The following is a 20,844-nucleotide window of genomic DNA, read 5'->3' as shown; positions in this document are numbered from 1 at the left end:
GTGACATTTAAGTTTTGTTTAAATAGCAAGTGAAGCCACTATTTAACATTTTACATATGGCAAAGCTGAGTGGAATAACCGGACTGTTTACTCTTTACTAGATCTGTCCACCGTGATCTCTCACTCCGATTTTCCATGTTAGGCACACATACCGGGACAGACAGCTTGACATGCTGGGTTTCAGAATTGCACTCTGTTGTAGATGCAGAGAGAGAGCCAGTGACCCCACTATTAAGACACTGGCTGAAAGTTGTGGGCGGAGCTTCAACTATATGTTTGAGATGGCCAAGTCTTCGCCTGTGGTGGATGCAGTGGTATTGGCTACTAGGGGCCTGTAGTGCAGAGACAACCATGTTCTATATTCAGTTTGCCCAGGTCTTGTATCTATTTAGCTGTTTCTGTAGTATGCTGTGGTCTGACTTTAAATACAGTGGTGTGGTCAGCAGTGTGCACCATGTTTTGTGAGACTGAGATGTACTGGGTCAAGTTTACAGGTGACGCTCCCGAAAGCACTGCCAATGAATGTACTTTTTATTTTGTGCAGTGGTTTTCCTTTATATTGCCAGATGCAACGAAAATCCACAACTGTTGGTAAGTAAAGGTGGTGTTATAAAGGGGGTGGTATAAAGAGGGACCCTCATGTTCCGAGTTTGCTGATACTGTAATTATAGCCCTGTTGGTGCAATGGTGAATTTTTGATATGAAAGTATCTGCACACAGATACTTATAAATATTGTGTTTGATTGGTCTTTTGGGTATATTGTAAAGAGGTGTCAAACATGTATGACCACCTCATCCCACCTAATTGGACAGGAAAGCCTCAACAAGAGCTCATGTGTGGAAAATGACCTGGTGTTTCAACTGCTATTCCAAAGAATGTTAAATCGCTTTCCTTGAAGTATTATAACGCACCACCAGGACTGAACATAAATTATCTATAAAACTGTGTTTTTCTGTACTATGTTCTATTTTTTTGGCGAACATCATTTTAATATGTTTGAAATGGATGAGACATGGATATGTTTGGAAACCACTGCGGTCAATGTTCCACATCTGGTTGAGTTCACATTGTGGAAACCCCAAGTTTATGGAAAAGCATTTCAATGGTTATTTTGTCTTGTTTTTTGAGAAGCTGTAAGTGGAAGAGTGTGGATTTCTGTGGAGATATTGTGGGCCAAAAATATCCCTTTAAAAATACCACAGCCCTCCGATAGTATTATGGACTCGAGAGAGTTATAGTGAAGAGCCTGGCCCCATTGATTGTGTAATGTGTCTTTCTTGTGTTATTGTACATGTGTTTCATTTTAGATAGTGAAAGTTATATTTTATGGTTTCATCAAGCTAGTTGCAAACTTAAAAATTAAACTCAACTAAACAGAAATGCACATAAACAAAAATGAAAAAGTAATCACCATACAGATAACTAATTTTAATAAGTCAGGGGTTACTCTTTAACACAAATATGTGAGGGGAGCACATTATACAATAAGTAATAAATTACTCCTTATCTTGATTATGTGAGCTGAGGCTGTCCATTGATGACAGAAAGATGGATCAGGCTGACACAATAGCTGTGTAACAAAACACTGTTATGCAGACATCATTTTCTAGTTGTTGGACCGCCGCTATGACTTAAATGACTTTCTGTAGTGCTGCTGCTGCCTCTGTGCCAGTGATGAACTGGATGTGTAGAATACCTCCCAACATGCCCCTGGCACAGAGACTGGGGGTGTGGCAATGTCACAGTGGGGGTGTAGCTATGCCCCCAGAGGGCTGCCTAGTGCTGTAAAGTGCTAGGCTGCCCATTAGCTATATCCTTTCCTCCAACATTCACACCAGTGGGACAAACATGCTGGGCACATTGCTGCCTATTAATGGTAAGGAATCGCCGCTCATTTTTTGGGAAATAGGGATTCCTTGCCGAACATCATCATCATCACTATTTATTTATATAGCGCCACTAATTCCGCAGCGCTGTACAGAGAACTCACTCACATCAGTCCCTGCCCCATTGGGGCTTACAGTCTAAATTCCCTAACACACACACACACACACACACACACACACACACTAGGGTCAATTTGTTATCAGCCAATTAACCTACTAGTATGTTTTTGGAGTGTGGGAGGAAACCGGAGCACCCGGAGGAAACCCACGCAAACACGGGGAGAACATACAAACTCCTCACAGATAAGGCCATGGTCAGGAATTGAACTCATGACCCCAGTGCTGTAAGGAAGAAGCGCTAACCACTTAGCTGCCCTCTACATCAACATCTCAATTTGTCTCTGCATCTTGTTCCAGAGACACATCACACTGAATTTAATCTCCCACTTACAGTATAACATAGAAATAACCTACTTGTAGTTTACCAGAATGTACACCTGTCCATGAAGACAACATTCTGCTACATATGAGGAATATCACAGCGGGTGTATATCGAAGCAGAATAACTTTTATATTCATGCTTTTCCAACTCAATGTTTATAAAGTTGTGCTGCACATAGATTTAGGTGTATTATTGCCTCGTACGTTCATTAACTTAGATGCTCGTAAATAAATCTGAAATATCTACTGTGTATTTCTCAGAGCGTTAGTTGATCGGATGTTTAGTATTAAGATCTACAATGTATCATTAAACTGTGGGGGAAGAAATGCTGATCACAAAGATCTCGGCATGAAGTGACAGCGTCCTCTTTCTCAGCATGGCTGAATGTTCCTGAGATTCAAGAAGCATGTCCTTGTTATTGCAGGAAAAAGTTCTGCTCCTGCGCACATGAATAGAATGAATGTCCTAAAAAGCACTGGATGTCTTATGTGTATTATATAGGATGTGTGTCCTTTTACAGAATGCAATGGGCTGGAACATCCTGGAGAAATAATAGTCTGCTGCCTCTCTCCAGTGCCCCCAGCAAGGGGTCCAAACAAACCCATTGTTGGCTTTTTACCTATAGGTTTTGTGATCCATGAAGATTACAACACACTGCACGCACTAACACAATGGTCACAATTTGTGTTCATACAGGTGGCAAAATGGGCAAGATTTCCCATCTCATTAGCTGGCGAGCACACAGTACTGCTGTGTCCTGTGCTACATTTATTTTATTTATTTAATGTACATTTTGGGAGGAACATTTATTCCCTTATAACTTTGTGAAGACTTTTTTCCTGGATTCTCTACTACTAGTTCTTACAGGCTCTAGCAATGGGTAAACTTAACTTACCGTACTTCCTTGACAGCACTTAATAAGGGATAACCACAATACTCCACATCAACAAATGCTGTCTCTAATCTTTGCATGTCCTTGCTCACTGCAATCTATGCAAAGGGCTGGTGTTTCTTCAAGCACTCATCATTGTATAGATCGGGTGACATTAGCCTTGTACATATTATAAACGTGGCACATGTTTGCAGGCCTATCTGTTGCTAGGACAGTCGATATTATTCTTGCTTTCCTACATAGTGCTGCAGAGCTGTGAGGTAACGAAGAACCAGCCCAGGGAATGAGTGTAGCTTCCACGTTGAGCATTCATCCTGCACTATGCTCGCTCCTGCGATGGCTTTCTCTATTCCTCACAGATCTGCTGCTGTGCGACACTATGTATTTGTGGCGAAATGGGAATTTAATTTTACCCCACCGCAGATGTCGCTGATTTCACACAAAATAGGGACTTTGGTCAGACAACTTTTTTACCCCTTTTGTCCCCAAGATCCCCCCGGGTGTCAGGAGAGGCAAATACCGGACATGTTCAATAAAGGTTTAGTTTGGTAGGACCCTCTCTCCGCTATCCGCAGTCATGTTGAGCTGTATGTTTATGTTATGCATAATGTGGCAGCACGGTGGCTTAGTGGTTAGCACTTCTGCCTTACAGCAATGGGGTCATGAGTTCAATTTCCGACCATAGCCTTATCTGTGAGGAGCTTGTATGTTCTCTCCGTGTTTGCGTGGGTTTTCTCCGGGTGCTCCGGTTTCCTCCCAAACTCCAAAAACATACTGGTAGGTTAATTGGCTGCTAACAAATTGACCCTAGTCTGTGTGTCTGTGTGTGTGTGTATGTTAGGGAATTTAGACTGTAAGCCCCAATGGGGAAGGGACTGATGTGAGTGAGTTCTCTGTACAGAGCTGCGAAATTAGTGGCACTATATAAATAAATGGTAACAATAATAATAATGTGCGCTCATACTGTGTCTCTATGTACGTACTAATATTATGTCTGTAAAAGAGCTGAAGCCACCCTGGGGAAAGAGTGAGCCTGCAATGACTGCTCTGAGTCCTATAGGTGCACTAAGAGCCGGCTCATGCATCTGGAGCTCACTAAAAGACTGGAAGGGCGTAAGTGGGCAGAGACATAGCAAGAGGGGTCTGGAGGGCAAAAAAACTAAATGTAAAAGGATTTGATTCTGAGCCTGGTCATTTTACCAGCATGGGGGCTACAGCTCTTCTATGAGGAGCATCTAAATATCTAAAGATGTTATTGGGTTGGTTTAATTTATAATAAATTATTTAAGGTCCATAAAAGGCAGACGAGTATGTAAAAAACAAAACAAGAAACTGTTTCCCAACAAAGCTGACCTATAACAAAATAGTCGCAAGCACTGACAGCTATTTACGTATATCGCATTACAGTTGTACGATATCATTGCTGGCTTTAAGTATATCCCTATAAACCACATCATCATTCACTTTGATTGACAGTGGGCACTTGTGGACTAGTGATGAAAGAATTGCAATTAATTATTTTCCTAGAAACATGTATTAATATGCTTTGATATTATATGGAGTCTATTTTGATAAATACTGGTGAGTACAAATAGTCCATATATTTATACATCAAAGCAATCAACATATTTGTTGGCATCAATAATTGGTAACTATGGGAACAGGACGACTTTAAAGGACAAGATATTTTTTTATACAGGTATGGGAATGTCTTATATGGAATCTTGTTATGCAGAGAGTTCTAAAAAACATAAAACTAAACAACTTGTTAATTGCTATTGTTTGGTAATAATGTCAAACACACAAACATGATCTGGTTTTCCCTCTTATAATCACAGTGAGGAGCACTGCTAAACACCATAATAAGGACAGGATGCCAGTGACAATAACGGAGAGAAACCAGGGTTGTTTTTTAATGTAATTTAGTACTTAGGCATGGTGTTAGAAAATGCAGAAAACCCAAGTCCCAAGCTTTCCTGTATATGTAGAGGAAATATTGGAGAATGCAGTCTCTGCTATAACGTTTTTGAGAAGTCATAGAGGATTTAAAGCGATACGGAATTTGCTGGCCCTATATAAATTATGATGATTTAAAGAATATTATTCAAAACATATAATGTAATATTGGATAGAGTTTGCTATGTTGAGAGAATATTAATATACCAGGTGTGCAGCATTCACCTGATGAGCCCGGTACCCAAAGCCTTCAATGCTCAAGTGCTTCACTACTCTATACTAATACCACTGGTCAGTCAGCTTAAACAGCCCATGGTGTTGCTGCCACCCATCCCCTATGAATTTCCATGTGCATGTAAATCGTGAGTTTTATAGCTGAGGGGTATAATGAGGTTTCAGGTCAGATGTTCTCCCCGTGTTTGCGTGGGTTTCCTCCCACCTGCCAAAAACATACTAGTCCAGGGTTTCCCAAACCCAGTCCTCAGGGCTCTCTAACAGTGCTGGTTTTCCATATCTCCTTGCTGGAGCACAGGTGTATTCATTACTGACTGACACATTGTAACAGATCCACAGGTGGTCCTTATTATGTCACATGTGATCCAGAACACCTGCACTGTTGAGGAGCCCTGAGGACTGGGTTTGGGAAACCCTGTACTAGTCCGGTTAATCGGCTGCTTTTCAATTGACCCTAGTCTCTTTGTCTGAGTGTGTGTATGTTAGGGAATTTAGACTGTAAGCTCCATTGGGGCAGGGACTGATGTGAGTGAGTTCTCTATACAGCGCTGCGGAATTAGTGGCGCTATATAAATAGCTGATGATGATATGTCTAGAGGACACTGAGCTCTGAGGTGAATTATCATTTTCTATTTAGGGGGCGAGTTATTCTTGAGAATACAAAAGCCTTCATTTTTGACACACACAACAGTTATTTCAATACTGTCTTTACCACTAGTAACCAGATCATTTTCTAGCTTGCCCTGCATGTTATGATGTCAGTACAGAGTGAGGGGAAGCGGACATGTTTTATCGCCAGCCTCTGGTTCATTGTTGTTGTACTGAAGGCTGTACATGTTGTGAGTCAGGCCATAGTGCATACTGATTGTCTGAAGAATTGTGAAATACAGAATATCATTATACACAGATGGCATGAATAAACGTTGAAACTCCTATGCAGTGTGTCCTTACAGTCAAGTCCATTGGGACATCGACACAATTCTCATATTTTGGGCTCTATACACCACCACAATAGATTTGAAATGAAACTAACAAGATGTGCTTTAACTGCAGACTTTCAGCTTTAATTTGAGGGAATTTACATCCAAATCAGGTGAACAGTGTAGGAATTACAATGGTTTCTATATGTTTTCTATCTGTGACCTGCATAAAAGCACTCTGTCTACAGCCTGTGTGACATCTAATATCCATATATATTACAATAGGCAGTCCTTTATCCAATAAATATTTTACAGTTGGGTATAACTATAATAAAAATATATAATCCTATTTCACAGTTTATGATTTTAAAACTTCAAAAATATGAAAATATATTTCTCAGATGTTTATAGAAGTATTCACACCTTGTGTTTTTTTTGCTGGCTGAGCAAAGCATCATGGGAGATATGCTTCCTCCACATCCAAAATGCCAATATTTGCAGATTATCTTGTCCATAGAAATGTATGATGTTTTGGAGAACACCTTGCTCTTTTTTTTATTTTTATACATTGTTTGTGATATTCTAGGACTTCAAAGAATGCATCAGCTTGCAGAAAATACCAGATACTTCAGACAGAGGTTACGTGATTTGGGATTTATTATTTATGGGAATGAAGATTCACCTGTTGTCCCCGTACTCCTCTACATGCCAGGCAAAGTAGGGTATGTATTACACTCTGTGACTTATTATTATTGTGTGAATACTGATTGCTCTACTAACATACTAATGATGTTCCTACAATACATACCATGAAATGTCTAGTTTCTTCAACCATCTATCTTCATTGTCATCATCAGCTATTTATATAGCGCTATACGGAGAACTCACTCACATCAGTCCCTGCCCCATAGGAGCTTACAAACTAAATTCCCTAACATACACACGTACAGACAGAGAGAGACTAGGGTCAATTTAATAGCAGCCAATTAACCTACCAGTATGTTTTTGGAGCGTGGGAGGAAACTGGAGCACCAAGAAGAAACCCACACAAACACGGGGATATCATACAAACTCTGCACAGATAAGGCCATGGTCGGGAATTGAACTCATGACCCTAGTGCTGTAAGGCAGAAGTGTTAGCCAGTAAGCCACCGTATCTTTGTTATATTTTTATATATAATCCTCAATGCAGGCTACTTAGACATCTAATTTTCCTCGCTACAAAATTGCGATTGTGTAGCTAAAAGTGTACAATGATATAATGCAGTACGCTCCACGTTTTTCCACGAAAAGAGCCACATATAGGTTTAGAACTATGTGCTTCCAGGCCGAATGCAATAACAAACATGTCATAAATTAGAGTTTGTTCCGGCTGTCAGGGATATTGGGAGCCACAGAAAATCCTCGAAGGGCCACCAGTTGAACATCCCTGATTTAATGGATGGTCCTGTTTTGAAGCACATTACAAACTTAGATGATGGTCCAGACTTTGTCCTGTACTAAAGTTTCACAAATTGAATCACAGGGTTGCCATTGATTTTCGGAAAGATTTATACAAATGACTTCAGAAATCTGCCTGTAGTGCAGGGATAAATCATTGCATCGCCATATTTATTTATCGGTATGTAAAGGGTTTAACATGTTTCATTCTGTTTTTATCATACAGCTAAATTAATGTTGGCACTGGCCATCCAGCTGTACAGCTGTACTTAGGATCCTTTAAATCACAAACATATGGATAATGTCAGCTTAATCGTTTATGCATCTTTTATAATCAATGTTTAGATCTATATACAAAGAGATACACAAATTACTTTATATAAATACGTTTATATATGGAGAAGCTGTAGTAGATTAAACTCTATCAATGATAAAGATTAAGGATGGTAACAGATGGACATCTATCTAATGTGAGCCTATAATCCGGTCTCGTCTTACTAAGTATGATTAAGTCTCTGGAGATTTTACTCTCGTTGACATCCGTAAAACTAATGAGTCATCTTAGCCATGCATGTTGCACCATTAATTATACACAATGTTATTTGCCGTGGCACGGTTTACATATCAGTCATGTTATTTAAAAGAGGTTTCAAGGGCTACCGGTCTAAAGACAGGTTCTTCACCAACCCATGCAAATAATACTCAGAATTGTTTGCTATTCTTACACTGCTCACCAGATTTCAGAAGTAGATACTTTTCCTGCTGGTCTGCAGTGTGACTTTAGAACTGAAAGAATAAATATTATAAAGGAGATATATTTTAACTATTATCTGAGTTACTGCAGTGTTGGTAGATGTAAATGGAAATGCTGTTACTTATAGAGGAGCATGGATGTTTAGATCTATGGGCCTGATTCATTAAGGATCTTAACTTGAGAAACTTCTTATTTCAGTCTCCTGGACAAAACCATGTTACAATGCAAGGGGTGCAAATTAGTATTCTGTTTTGCACATAAGTTAAATACTGACTGTTTTTTCATGTAGCACACAAATATCAACTTTAAATTTCAGTGTACAAATAAGCTATCAAGTATTTGTGTGCTACACGAAAAAACAGGCAATATTTAACTTACATGCAAAACAGAATACTAATTTGCACCCCTTGCATTGTAACATGGTTTTGTCCAGGAGACTGAAATAAGAAGTTTCTCAAGTTAAGATCCTTAATGAATCAGGCCCTATATTATGATTTGTGAAACACTGAAGACTTGGGCTGAGGGCAAAAAGGGAACAAATTCAGCCAAGGAATTGTACTATTGGCCTAATTTGTGATTAACCCAGAAAACTCATGTCATACAGAGTAATAGCTTCTGGTCCAAGATTGGTTACAGCATCCTTTCCCCCTACTCCCCCTGTGCTCTATCACAGCGGACATACCGTTATATTGTGCACAACGTCTGCCTACAGTCATTCCTCATTTAAGCCCCACTCACCACTGCCTCCAGCAAATGCAGCAATGCTCCAAACCATGTCTATACACATCAGCACAGACCGCCCTGGCTATATTTAATCCTTTGTCAACAGACTGCCTCATCAGTGTTGTCTTCTTGCTGGTCTCATCCGATATCAACACAGTAGCACATTATTCAATTTGCGTTACTCTAGTCGCACCCAACAAAGCTAGGTTTGTTAATGGATGGAGTACCCCCCTCCCCCCTTCCTGAAGATGGAGCATAAAAAAAGGGGTGTGGCCATGACACAAAGATTGTATGGCCACATCACAATTGGGGGTCATGTCTAGTGCTTATGAACCAATAGGTCAAACTTCCATCTCCAATTCCCTCCTCTCAAAACACCCATTCATTGGAGCAGTGGCAATTGCATGTGGCTCCTGTTCTCCGCTGATCTGCTATTGAAGATCCATCCAGAGCAGCGGTGAATAGGACATATCTCCCAACATTCTAAACATTGGGCAAAGGTGCAGCAGGTCTGGTTGGCAGGATAAACACCTCAAGGGAGGTATGGGTAAGTGCTATGTACATTCTACTAGGCGGTGTACATACAAAGTGCATAGTGTATGGTGTGTGCACCATAAAAAAAGTCAATAAAGTGCGATGAGGTCATATCAGTTTATAGACTAATACGTTCTGTTTATCTACGGCCTAAAGTCTACGTGTCCCATTTTTTTGTAAAATTCTGTAAAATAAAAACTCTGAGCCATAAGTTTTTTTCTTTTTCTCCTTATATCCATAGAGCATTTGCACGACATATGTTGGAGAGGAAGATCGGTGTTGTTGTAGTTGGGTTCCCGGCAACTCCTATCGCAGAAGCCAGAGCCAGGTTTTGCATTTCAGCAGCACATACGAAGGAGATGTTGGACACCGTATGTAAAGCAGATTTATTAACCATATTATTCTCCGCTTAGCAAACTGATGACAATGGGGATGTTACAGTGCTGAAATACTAAAGATTACAAATCATTATTTAATAATACTACCACAAGTTTAGAAAGTGGACAGACATGCAACATTTTTCCAAAATGTGAACTAAAACATTTTTCATATTTAATTTGGCCTGATATTGTCAGCTTGTATCTTGAATACATAACTATAGAATCCCAAAAATGTATTAATCCTGCTGAAAACATTTGTCCAAACAAAATCCCTGTCCCTGTTATATAATGGCAATGAGCTTTGGTTTAACATCCTTGGAAGAGAAATGATTTGACCCCTTTCTCATAATCTCTATAACGTTGCCAATGTCACGTCTGTCACATGAACTATTGTGTTTTAAATCCTGGCAGTGTCAAATGTAACTTTTTATCTCTCTTTCAAATAATTATAAATACAGAATTTAATATATCATTTAAGTGCATACAAATGATTGGATCATTGGATTAGATTAGTAACAACATTCCCATCCCCTGCAGTATACAGAGCTCTTCTGTACGACTTACACCACACATTTTTTTTTTATTCCAAACTATGGCCTGTACACCTATTTTTTGACAATTTTGTATTTAATATTTTATTTAATGCATGGACATTGTTTCTGGTCTAAATTTGAAGATCGTGTTTTTTGGAATGTTCAATGTGACTGCATGAGCTCCACTTACATGTTTGATGTGTGTGTGTAAATTTATTGTAAAGAGTCACACATTTTATATTTTACAGGGGTGTCATATTTCAGATCGTATTGTGAATCATTTTATTACACATTGGATGTGCAATTCAGTGTGATGTTCATAAATGTTGTAATTGAAGAGAACTAATTGAGAGGTGCAACAGTTGTTCTCCTTTGCCATGTTGTACACACAGGCCGTATAATTCAGAATGGTTCCCTAACAAACAAAAGTCTTCGTATTGCACTGTTTACATTCTATATTTTTAGCATTTGGTTTGCCAAGTTTAACGTGAACAGATCACACAACATTCCCCCGGCCCCATGTACAGTCTACATATTTTCTAGGGCTATACTTTTCCTTGGTTTAAGAGGGACAGATGAAAAGAATCTTACTCCATGTGAAATGAGAGAGCTCTTGGGCTATATGTCAACAACTGTGTTCATAATATACTTCTAATGAGCTGTAAGTGCTGAGCGTCTGGGGCTTATTTGAATTAGCTGAGTATGTTATTATCTCACTTCATTGGGGACAAATTATACTATAACTTTAGTCTAGTCTCAGTGTCTTTATTATTTTTTTTTATATGCCTTGACATAGCTATGTTATTATGTAAAGAGACTTCTCTTGTGAAGAATATATACTAAAATGTTGGATACAGTGTCTCATGCTTAAATATTTTCTAACACATGCTTTCATTGCTCTATGATTACGGTTTATTTTAAAGCAATCAGAACCACACAAATAACTCACACGTTCCAGCCTGTGTATAGTAATTTATCATCAGTGTTCTATCAATCTGATTAGTCTGATATGAGGGTTAAAACTCAGTGAGAGCCCAGTTGCAAGCATCACACAAAGATCTAGGGCCTGATTCAGTAAGGATCTTAACTTGAGAAACTTCTTATTTCAGTCTCCTGGACAAAACCATGGTACAATGCAAGGGGTGCAAATTAGCATTCTGTTTTGCACATAAGTTAAATACTGACTTTTTTTTCATGTAGCACACAAATACTTGATAGCTTATTTGTACACTGAAATTTAAAGTTGATATTTGTGTGCTACATGAAAAAACAGTCAGTATTTAACTTATGTGCAAAGCAGAATACTAATTTGCACCCCTTGCATTGTAACATGGTTTTGTCCAGGAGACTGAAATAAGAAGTTTGTCAAGTTAAGATCCTTAATGAATCAGGCCCCTATTAATTAAAGGGGTCAACCTGCAATTACCTATTTCTTTAGTCCGTTAATATTGTTGTTGGTCTTTAAGGTGCTACAGTGCTCTGGCACTGGAGAGTGTACAAATCAAGGTAGACGAAATAAGTGAAGACATGAAAAAAGGGTAGGGAGGGCCATTCCCATGAGAGAGCTTATAAAAGGTGGCTTGTAACAGGTAGCTCAATTAATGTAGCTGGCCAATGACACCACACATTGTCATGGTCATTATCCCGCCAGCTATGGCTCGCTAATGATATTAAGGGGTTTAGAAATCAGTAAGGAGTTCTGTGACCATATAAAGTCATGAGTGCTTTCATACATACTGCAGAAATGTAGGTGAGGTTTAGCTAATCATGCGTGTATCTTGTAGGTCCTGGATGCAATTGACGAGATGGGCGACTTTCTACGACTGAAGTATTCCAGGCACTCCAGGTCAGAACACCCAGCAGTATACGATGGGACAAACGTTGAACTTGACGCCTGAGACTTGGCCTAGTTGCTGGACCTCTTTAGACTCTGAATGACCGAAGAAGCCCCTACAGGGTTTAATGGAATCTCCAATCCACAGATAATGCAGTGTCTGGACTGTAACAAGATAGAGTTTTACCTAAATCAGGTCTATGGTGCCCATTCTTCTTTCTTCCTTGTATGTTGTTTAGTTTTATATTTGTGTAATTAATCTTGAGGAGCACATTTCATGTACAAGAACTAAATGTAAAGTGTTTGGTCAAGTGATGGGTAAAAACAAGAAATTTCTACCTCTTTATTTATAAAACTAATAATTTTATTTTACTGTTCAGTAATATATATATATATATACAAGTTATAGGGAAATTTCACACCAATGTGCCAATTTGGATTTTTATTGTACATTCAGTACTCTGAAAATACAGTATTACTATAGCTCACCTATAAGCAATGAACATAAATGTAGAAATATTTGCTGATATTTGGACACCTCAATAGTATATACCATAGAAAGAAATGGAAAGTCATTAAAACAGCTGTCACACTTAGAACGTCTACAACTAATGTGTAGGGTGGCATAGGTATAATTACTGTCCTATAAAAATAAAATATAGGGTGATAACTTAATACAAATTGTTTTATTAGACATTTTTATAATCTAGAATGTCATATCTGTTAAATAACCACTTAATGAATTACAAGACTTCAATGAATGCTAGAGGGCTCTGCTAATAGTAAGAGATGGTCTAATGTGAGGGCTCGTTCAAACCGCTCTGCTGCTAATGCGCTTTTCATCTGCTAACAGCTGAAAAATGCATTCAAAATAAGACAAATAGTTTCTTATAGGTTCATTCCTCCTATTGCGCTTTAAAATCTTTTGAAATTTTGGGACATAGTACACCCTATTTCACATGCATTCACACCTGTTACCAATACAATAGATTGTATTGGTAAAAAAAAATCAGCGTGTGATGGTTTTCAGACGTATTTACTTAATATCTCAGTGTGTATGTTTGAACATCAGTTTCCCATCAGTTATTTTTATTTAGGTTTTTTTTCCACCGTACGATTTTCATCAATTTAACAGCGGTTTATTTGTCATAATGGAAATGTCCCTTTAACAAATTAATAAATTGAGACACGGTGGGAGAGTGCCAATCTGCTCAAGCGATGTCCTAGATCTGCTTAAACTACGACTCAACCTCTACAACCAGGAAGTTATGGATCTCTGTACAGGAGGTTTAGGTGTTTGCTTTTATTCCTACTAATCTAATTAGCTTCCCATTTATCTTTTCTAAGCCTTAAAGGAATGGCGTGGTTAGCAGGGCATGAAGACGTGAGGTACACACTTACTTGTTTAGGCCGTATCAATTTAAAACGCCTACGGTATTATAAGCTGATGACAGTGGTCATAGTGGAAATTTAGAAGTGGTGGTATGGAAAACGTAATGGGAATGTAAGTGACTGGAATCTGATAGTTTTACAATGAAAGCAGTAAGAGAAGTGGCGGTATGGCATATCACCGTATACAGGCCCCACTTTGACCACTGGCTGTAAATATAAAATAATGATGTATTATTTTTATTAATTTTACCAAAAGAGAATATAAAATTAGACCATGATTTAATGATATATATTGAATCCATAGATTTTCATTTTGCTGGACACTGGGTGCGATTTGCCCCTGTTGTTATACTCAATCTGTCGGTTCATTAGCAGATTTTTGCATGTATGTTGCCAGTAATTGAATGGATGTATATATATTTATTTACACAACTGTTTGCACTGCAGTTAATGGGTACTAACTTTTTAAACTACAACATAAAGACCTACCTTATAACATACTTGCCTACTTTTGCAGGCAGCTTTCCGGGAGGGAGTCCGTCTAGGGAGGCGTGGCCACGCGCGGGGCACCGTTAGGCTCCGCCCTGTCAATCTCAGACAATTTTAGCCAATTGCAGCAGGGGGCAGGGCCACGATGCCGCGTTTAGCCCCGCCCCCGTCATTTTCAACAACGCTGAAATCTGGATCCGGGATTTTTGCCTGCTCTCTCGGGAGTCCGGGAGAACTCCTAAAAATTCGGGAGTCTCCCGGACATTCCGGGAGAGTATGCAACTATGCCTTATAATAGCCTTCCAATACAATTTTGTGTCCGCCCTTTTTACATTGTTTGGACCACATAATATACCCATACCCATGTATTGCCAGTTTTACTGCCATTCAGGGCTTAATTTAAAACTTTAACTTCATTATTTCAGAAATATATCATTTAACTCCATAAAAATATCCAGTATTGGCTTGACTTCATAATGTGCATTGACTTGGGCTTCCGCTTCCACATGTTGAAGAAAAAAATAATAATAAAAAAATGTATCCGCTAGCATTCGGGTTTGAAAAACTGATTTGTTTAAATAAAGCATTTTTTTCAGTAATTTTTCCTTGCTCTTGTCATCCTGAGATAGTGATAGGAGGACTGTCTTTCCTAAACAGACTCCCCCATGCTTCGGGAGGAGATAAGAGATAAAGACAGTGGTTTCTAGTGGATGGCATGTTATGATGGCAGACGTATATTACAGAAGTTAAATAATGTTCTATATAAATCATGAATATTTCATATAAATATATTACTATTTTTACATTAGAAAAGTAAAAAGGCAAAATAAATATTAGGAATGGAGTGCCTCTAAATGAAAAGAAAATTAGTATGGTCTTGCTACTCCTCAAATGTTCATGATTGACATTAAAGGCAATCCACAACCTCTCCGACCATGATGGTATATGTAGTCCTAACATGAAAACAGTGAATGGGTGTTATCTAAAATACAAATATAAAAGCATAACAACTAGATTAGTATTGTTTGTTCAGTAAACATAGGAAAATCACTTTCCCTAGGATGTTTTTATAATTTCCCCTTAATTATGCATCCTGGCAAGATGGAGTGATTTGTAATTGACAATTTTATGCATGCAATTTTTCAAGTTGGCTTTTTTATCTCCATCCATATGGCGCCTTTAATGTGAAATGATTATACAACATTTAACTAAAGTTCCATGTGCCTGAGGTATTTTGCTAGCTATTTATATTTGTAGTTGGAGTGGCAGAAATTAGTTTGCTTTAGTGAATCTCTTCGATAATAATATTGGTGTAAAGTTAAGACGCAAAGAATTTGTCCGTTTACATGTGAAAAGTACCCGTTTTGCACTGAAGATTTTTTATGTTCAATATGTGTGCTTATGGTACATGAAACAGTTCTATGGAATGATCAGCAGGAATCTTCTGCTATGAAATGCATGTTTGATTGTTAATATTATTTTAGGGAGTTGTTTATTTCTTTACAATTTGTGCCTTAAATGCATTAGTTCCTTCTTTGTTCATTACATTATGCATATTAATATTTAAATTAACAAAGAGTATGATTTTCAACCAGACCTTTGTTGTAGCTGGTGGCTCCTAGTATATATGTGGTCCCCGGAAGAACATCCTAGGCTCTGTTAAATGATATAATTTCTTACAATAGGATCAGACCCAATACAGATCTGAATGTAGCATTAGTAGGCCTGTACATAGGGGCAGCTCTTTCTGTGATGTGTGCTTGTCAGTCTTGTTTTCATCAGCAAAGAAAAATGTACAAAGGGAAAGAGAAAAGTCAGTTTATGTGAGACCAGGTGTGACTATATTCGGCTTGGTGACATGATCAGTGAAGCTACAGAATGTTCCATGTAAATGAGATGTGACTAATGAATGGGGAGGGGCTTTGAGTGACTAGAGATATGTGCCATTCAATGACAGGGGCAAACGCAGGTTTTATAAAGGGGTGTTTCCTGTTAGATTAATATCAATACAAAAATGCTTTATTCTTTGAAGAAGCAATTTATTAATAAATGGAGGTGTTTAATTTTTTTTAAATAAATTTAATCTGTTGATAAATACAGGAGAATAAGGACAAGAGACATAGATGAGAGACACAAACATGGGGCTGGGGAAAAAGTGAAAGTAAAGAACTCACTTGATTATATGTAGGGGAGGGGGGTCCATTTTGTTTAAACTAACTGGCCACATGCTGCCTTCTTTATGGCAGTGAGTGGTGCAGAGGAAGGGATGTCCCTTTTAGAAGGCGGGCCACCGGAGCAGCAGTAATAGCCTGCACAGCTACTCTGCCACCTTCTAGCAGCCCAGAAAAACCTCTGGTGAGGTCAATTACTGGCCTCTGCATTCAAGCGGTTTGGCAATGCCCTGAAGTATCTAATGGTTTCAAATAGGATATGCTCTCTACTGCTCAGGTGGGCCTTGTTAACTGTTGTAAAAGTCCCTCCTCTGTGAAGTTCCATCAATGGGAAATTTATAATGGACAAACCTTGTCAATGTCTGTAGTTCTTTTATAATTTTTTATTTTCAATGGTCAATCAAGAAAATACAAACATAAAAACAATAATACTATGTAACAAACATAGTAAAACCAAAAGAGTAATTGCAAAGTATCGAATTTGAGGAAAACATTAGGCAAAACAATACAAATATCAAAATAAAAATAGATAATAAAAGAAAGCAAATGACCAGTTTTTATAATTTAGAGAGCGATATTGAAAGTAGAATACAAAAACAAAAAGGATTGTAGGGGAAGGGAGGGGATGTATGTGTCTTCTACATTGTTTTATGTTTTAAAAAAAAATTAACTGATCGAACTATATTATTATCTGGTGACTTTTTAGCTAATAACGACAGAAGTTTTTAAAGATTAGTTGCACCGTAACAAGGGTAAAACGTGCCTAGTCGCTCTTATACCTTGTATTGTAATGGCATTCCAAGATGCCTGTTTTCCTAAATTAAGAGGGGCTTATTTGCATATTTTCACTAGGAAGTTTCTTAAAAACTCCCTCTTTCACTTTTCCTTAAGATACATAAGCAAGCTGTTCATCAAGTGCAGGAGATGCTCAGACACAGTATTGTTAATGTGAATATAATTTAGGGGTAAGGATAGAACTTTTTTTTATAGAATTGAAGACATATGTACAGTGTTGGATTAGGGTTGTGAGGGGAGAAAAAAAGTCTTTGTTTCTGTAAATTTCTATAGCCACAAAAGCCTTTCTTTTTTCAATGCTATATTTCTTTACCCACTAAATATAAAGTAATATGCAATTAAATGTCAAAACCAGGGTGGCCTGCTATAAACGAAAATGGGAATTGCGTGTACGTGTGACTTGTTGCACTAAATGCATAGGCGGAATGTAGACTGAAGTCTGCTTCATCTTTATAGCAAAACTTAAAGGGCCACTAAACCTAAAATGCAAGTTGTTTTATGTAAAAATACTAAAAGCATTCAAAAATACATTTTTAAGGTCTCACACACTGAACTTAGTTTGCCACTGTATTTCCAAATGTTTAACAGCTATATGCAAGCTCTTGCTCTCTGTTATCCACTGCTTGTATAATTTAATAGCTTTAAAGGCGAGAAATATTCTATTAATAGAAACAGGTTCACTCACAATTACAACTTTATCTTAAATATTTTAAATTTTGTTGAGCTCTTGAAATTCTTTCAGATCTCTCTGTGGATGTTATTAGAAATGCTTTTATATAAGGCATAATTTATTTTAGGTTTAGTGATCTTTATGTTTTTTTACAGACTATCAATATTACATGTATATTTATGACCATATATATATATATATATATATATATATATATATATGTATATATGTGCAAATATATATATATATATGTATGTGTATATATATATATATAGTATTGCACCATAAAGTGAGGTCATGTGAATGATTTTATAATATTATTGTTAGATTTAATTTTGATTAACTGATTTTCTTATGTTAAAAATGTGTTAAAAGCATTGCACACTCAATGCAATTTTAAAACAATTTACTTAATATGCACATATATTTTCTTAACAAAAGCACTACTTTTCTATAGCTTTAAGGAACTGTTTCACTACAGTACATTAAGATTGATTATGATTATAACCTCATTGTACAGCTTTTCCATAATGTAAATATACTGAATTTTTTCATAAGAAGGGTATGTTTGTGATTTGTCATAACCGTTCTTTGTACAATAAAGTTGTTTGACATTTTGTTACCACTTTGCATACATTTTGTTCTTTATTTATTTTTTAGAGGCTTGGGTTGGAATACATCAGTTATTTGAAAATATTTATGTAAAACCTTCTAGTAAACCAATAAAAAATTACCTTCCTTATTGTTTAAGAAATACATCTTCAAAAGTCTGGAAAATACCTTTAGATCTCAGTTTATATAGTAATGTACTGCCAACTTTTAGAGGTTTAAGGTTACTACAAATAACATTACATATAATTAATATCTAGCCTCAGCTAATGGGGCACATGAGGATGAAAGGGATGAAACCTTTAGTGTGTTGTTTTTTTTTTTTTTTTTAATGTACGCCCCCAATGTCTGCTATTTTGTACTTGTTTTATATCCCTGTTTTGTCCCAAGAGGTCCGAGTGATGAGCAAGTACTTTCCTAGACTGTCAAATAAGGTAATAAGCAAAAACACAAGATTGAAGTGATGGGACTAATCCTCATGAATTGATTGGCTGCTCACTGCCCACAAAATTGCTACCTCCACTGTTTGTTGGCTACAACTGCACTTTAAAGGGTTTCTCCACTTAAATATGAATTTCATTACATTGCCCTCCTTCCCAATAATAGCACTTCTCAAACTGAAGCCTTAGAGCTGCCGTGTTAGATCTGCCTGCTACAGGGGCAGCCAAGTAGCATTGTAGGTGATCAGCAGAGGTCTCGGTTATGAATTAGTACCTACACCATTGCTTAATGCAGCAAATGCTGGGGGTCATAGGGGACTCTAAAGTATCCGTTGACTTGTCAGAATTATTAGGAAGGTAGATGATTAAAGTAATTTAAATATTTAAAGTGGAAAGCTCCTTCAATATAGCAACTACATGTTCCTGCTTTTTGTAAATGGTACTGTATGCCTTCAAACAATAGAGCAGTGATCGCCTTCTTTAAGCATCTGTCTTTTGATTAAATGGTATAGTGCTCTAGCTTTCAGCAGGGCCTACGATTTTGAATGGCTGCATTTTTGCTTTGTATGAGTGGCCTGGTTCCTAGTAGGTGAGATACAGAGTTACAGACGCCCACAGGCACATCCTTCAGATTCAATCTTTCCACTTTGAAAAAATATCATGGGGCTATAATTATTGTTCATATATTAAATATTCAAACCATGTTATATCACCAGTGAATATTTTGGATATTAGGGTAATTAAAGGACCTGTTTATTTATGTTGGTCACCTGACTGGTACACAGAGACAGACAGAGATTGTACAAAGCGCCCCGGACATTAGCAGACCACCCAATGATGTGCTTTTATCCTTGGTCTGGAAGTCTCAGCAGTTACGTCAACACAGAGGAATGACACTCATTTGCATTATTAAGGTAACAAGAAATGCTGGCTATAAAAGGTGCTATGTTATCACTTTAAGTGAGAACCCTGATGTTTTTACACCTACTCTACCATATGTCACATAGGAAGAGAGGTCTATGCCACAACCTGCCCTTTTTACCCTCTATCTTCACACTTTGCTTGTTTATGTATAATCTCACCTCCCTTTTTGAACATATTTGTTGTCCACAAGGTGGCACTTGCTTCCAAGCAAGGATCTCTAAGAAGAAACTGGCATCTCAAATTCACACATTTAGTATAGTACACCCACCTCAATAGGCCTAAACAGACCTCATGCAGGCGATTTCTGCAAACAGGGTTGGTCTGTCTTTAGTTCATAGCAAGATTAGGCAGATAGCAGAGAGCACAGATAAGGAGACAAGGTCAAAACAATAATAGCAATGTAGTTTTTTTTAGACTTTTCTCAAATCTATTTCTGGGAGTTTGTGTTCGAAATGTATTCATGCACAGGTTTTAAAATTCTTGACATTTTACTGAACACCAAAACATGCTACCTGAGATGGGGCTCGTTATAGATACACACCTGGGTGAGGAACACTAGACATATTAGTCACTGCTTAGTACTCTCCCTCCTGCAGCCTAGCCAAGAATACTCACTGAAAGCAGGGGGTCAACTTTAGCAACACCAACTCTACACCAACACCTTCAAGCATCTCTAAACCTTTTCTAATAAATATGTATTGCTAGGATTAAAATAACAGTGTGCCCAGTTGGTATTGAAGATTTCTACACAGTGATCTCCTAAGTGTCTCTCTCCTTATATTGCCCACATTAAACCCAGAGCAGTCAATATTAATATTTTCGGGT

The 20,844-nt window shown here is 37.7% G+C and overlaps 1 protein-coding gene across 2 annotated transcripts in view; it reads left to right on the top strand.

Moving 5' to 3' along the window:
* The window catches only part of LOC142144782 (serine palmitoyltransferase 3-like), a 101,150-nt gene extending 82,926 nt beyond the window's left edge, over positions 1-18,224 (top strand). For both annotated transcript variants that reach the window (XM_075203962.1, XM_075203963.1), the window contains 3 exons: positions 6,918-7,053; positions 10,024-10,153; positions 12,480-18,224. In XM_075203962.1, the coding sequence (XP_075060063.1) occupies positions 6,918-7,053; positions 10,024-10,153; positions 12,480-12,593 (380 nt within the window). In that variant the 3' untranslated portion in view covers positions 12,594-18,224. The remainder of the gene's footprint in view (positions 1-6,917; positions 7,054-10,023; positions 10,154-12,479) is intronic.
* Positions 18,225-20,844: the final 2,620 nt, after the last annotated feature.

This window comes from Mixophyes fleayi, chromosome 3, assembly GCF_038048845.1.
Source record: "Mixophyes fleayi isolate aMixFle1 chromosome 3, aMixFle1.hap1, whole genome shotgun sequence".
Classification (NCBI taxonomy): Eukaryota; Metazoa; Chordata; class Amphibia; order Anura; family Limnodynastidae; genus Mixophyes; species Mixophyes fleayi.
Note: the sequence above shows the minus strand (reverse complement) of the source record. Positions and strands in the feature narration are given on the sequence as shown.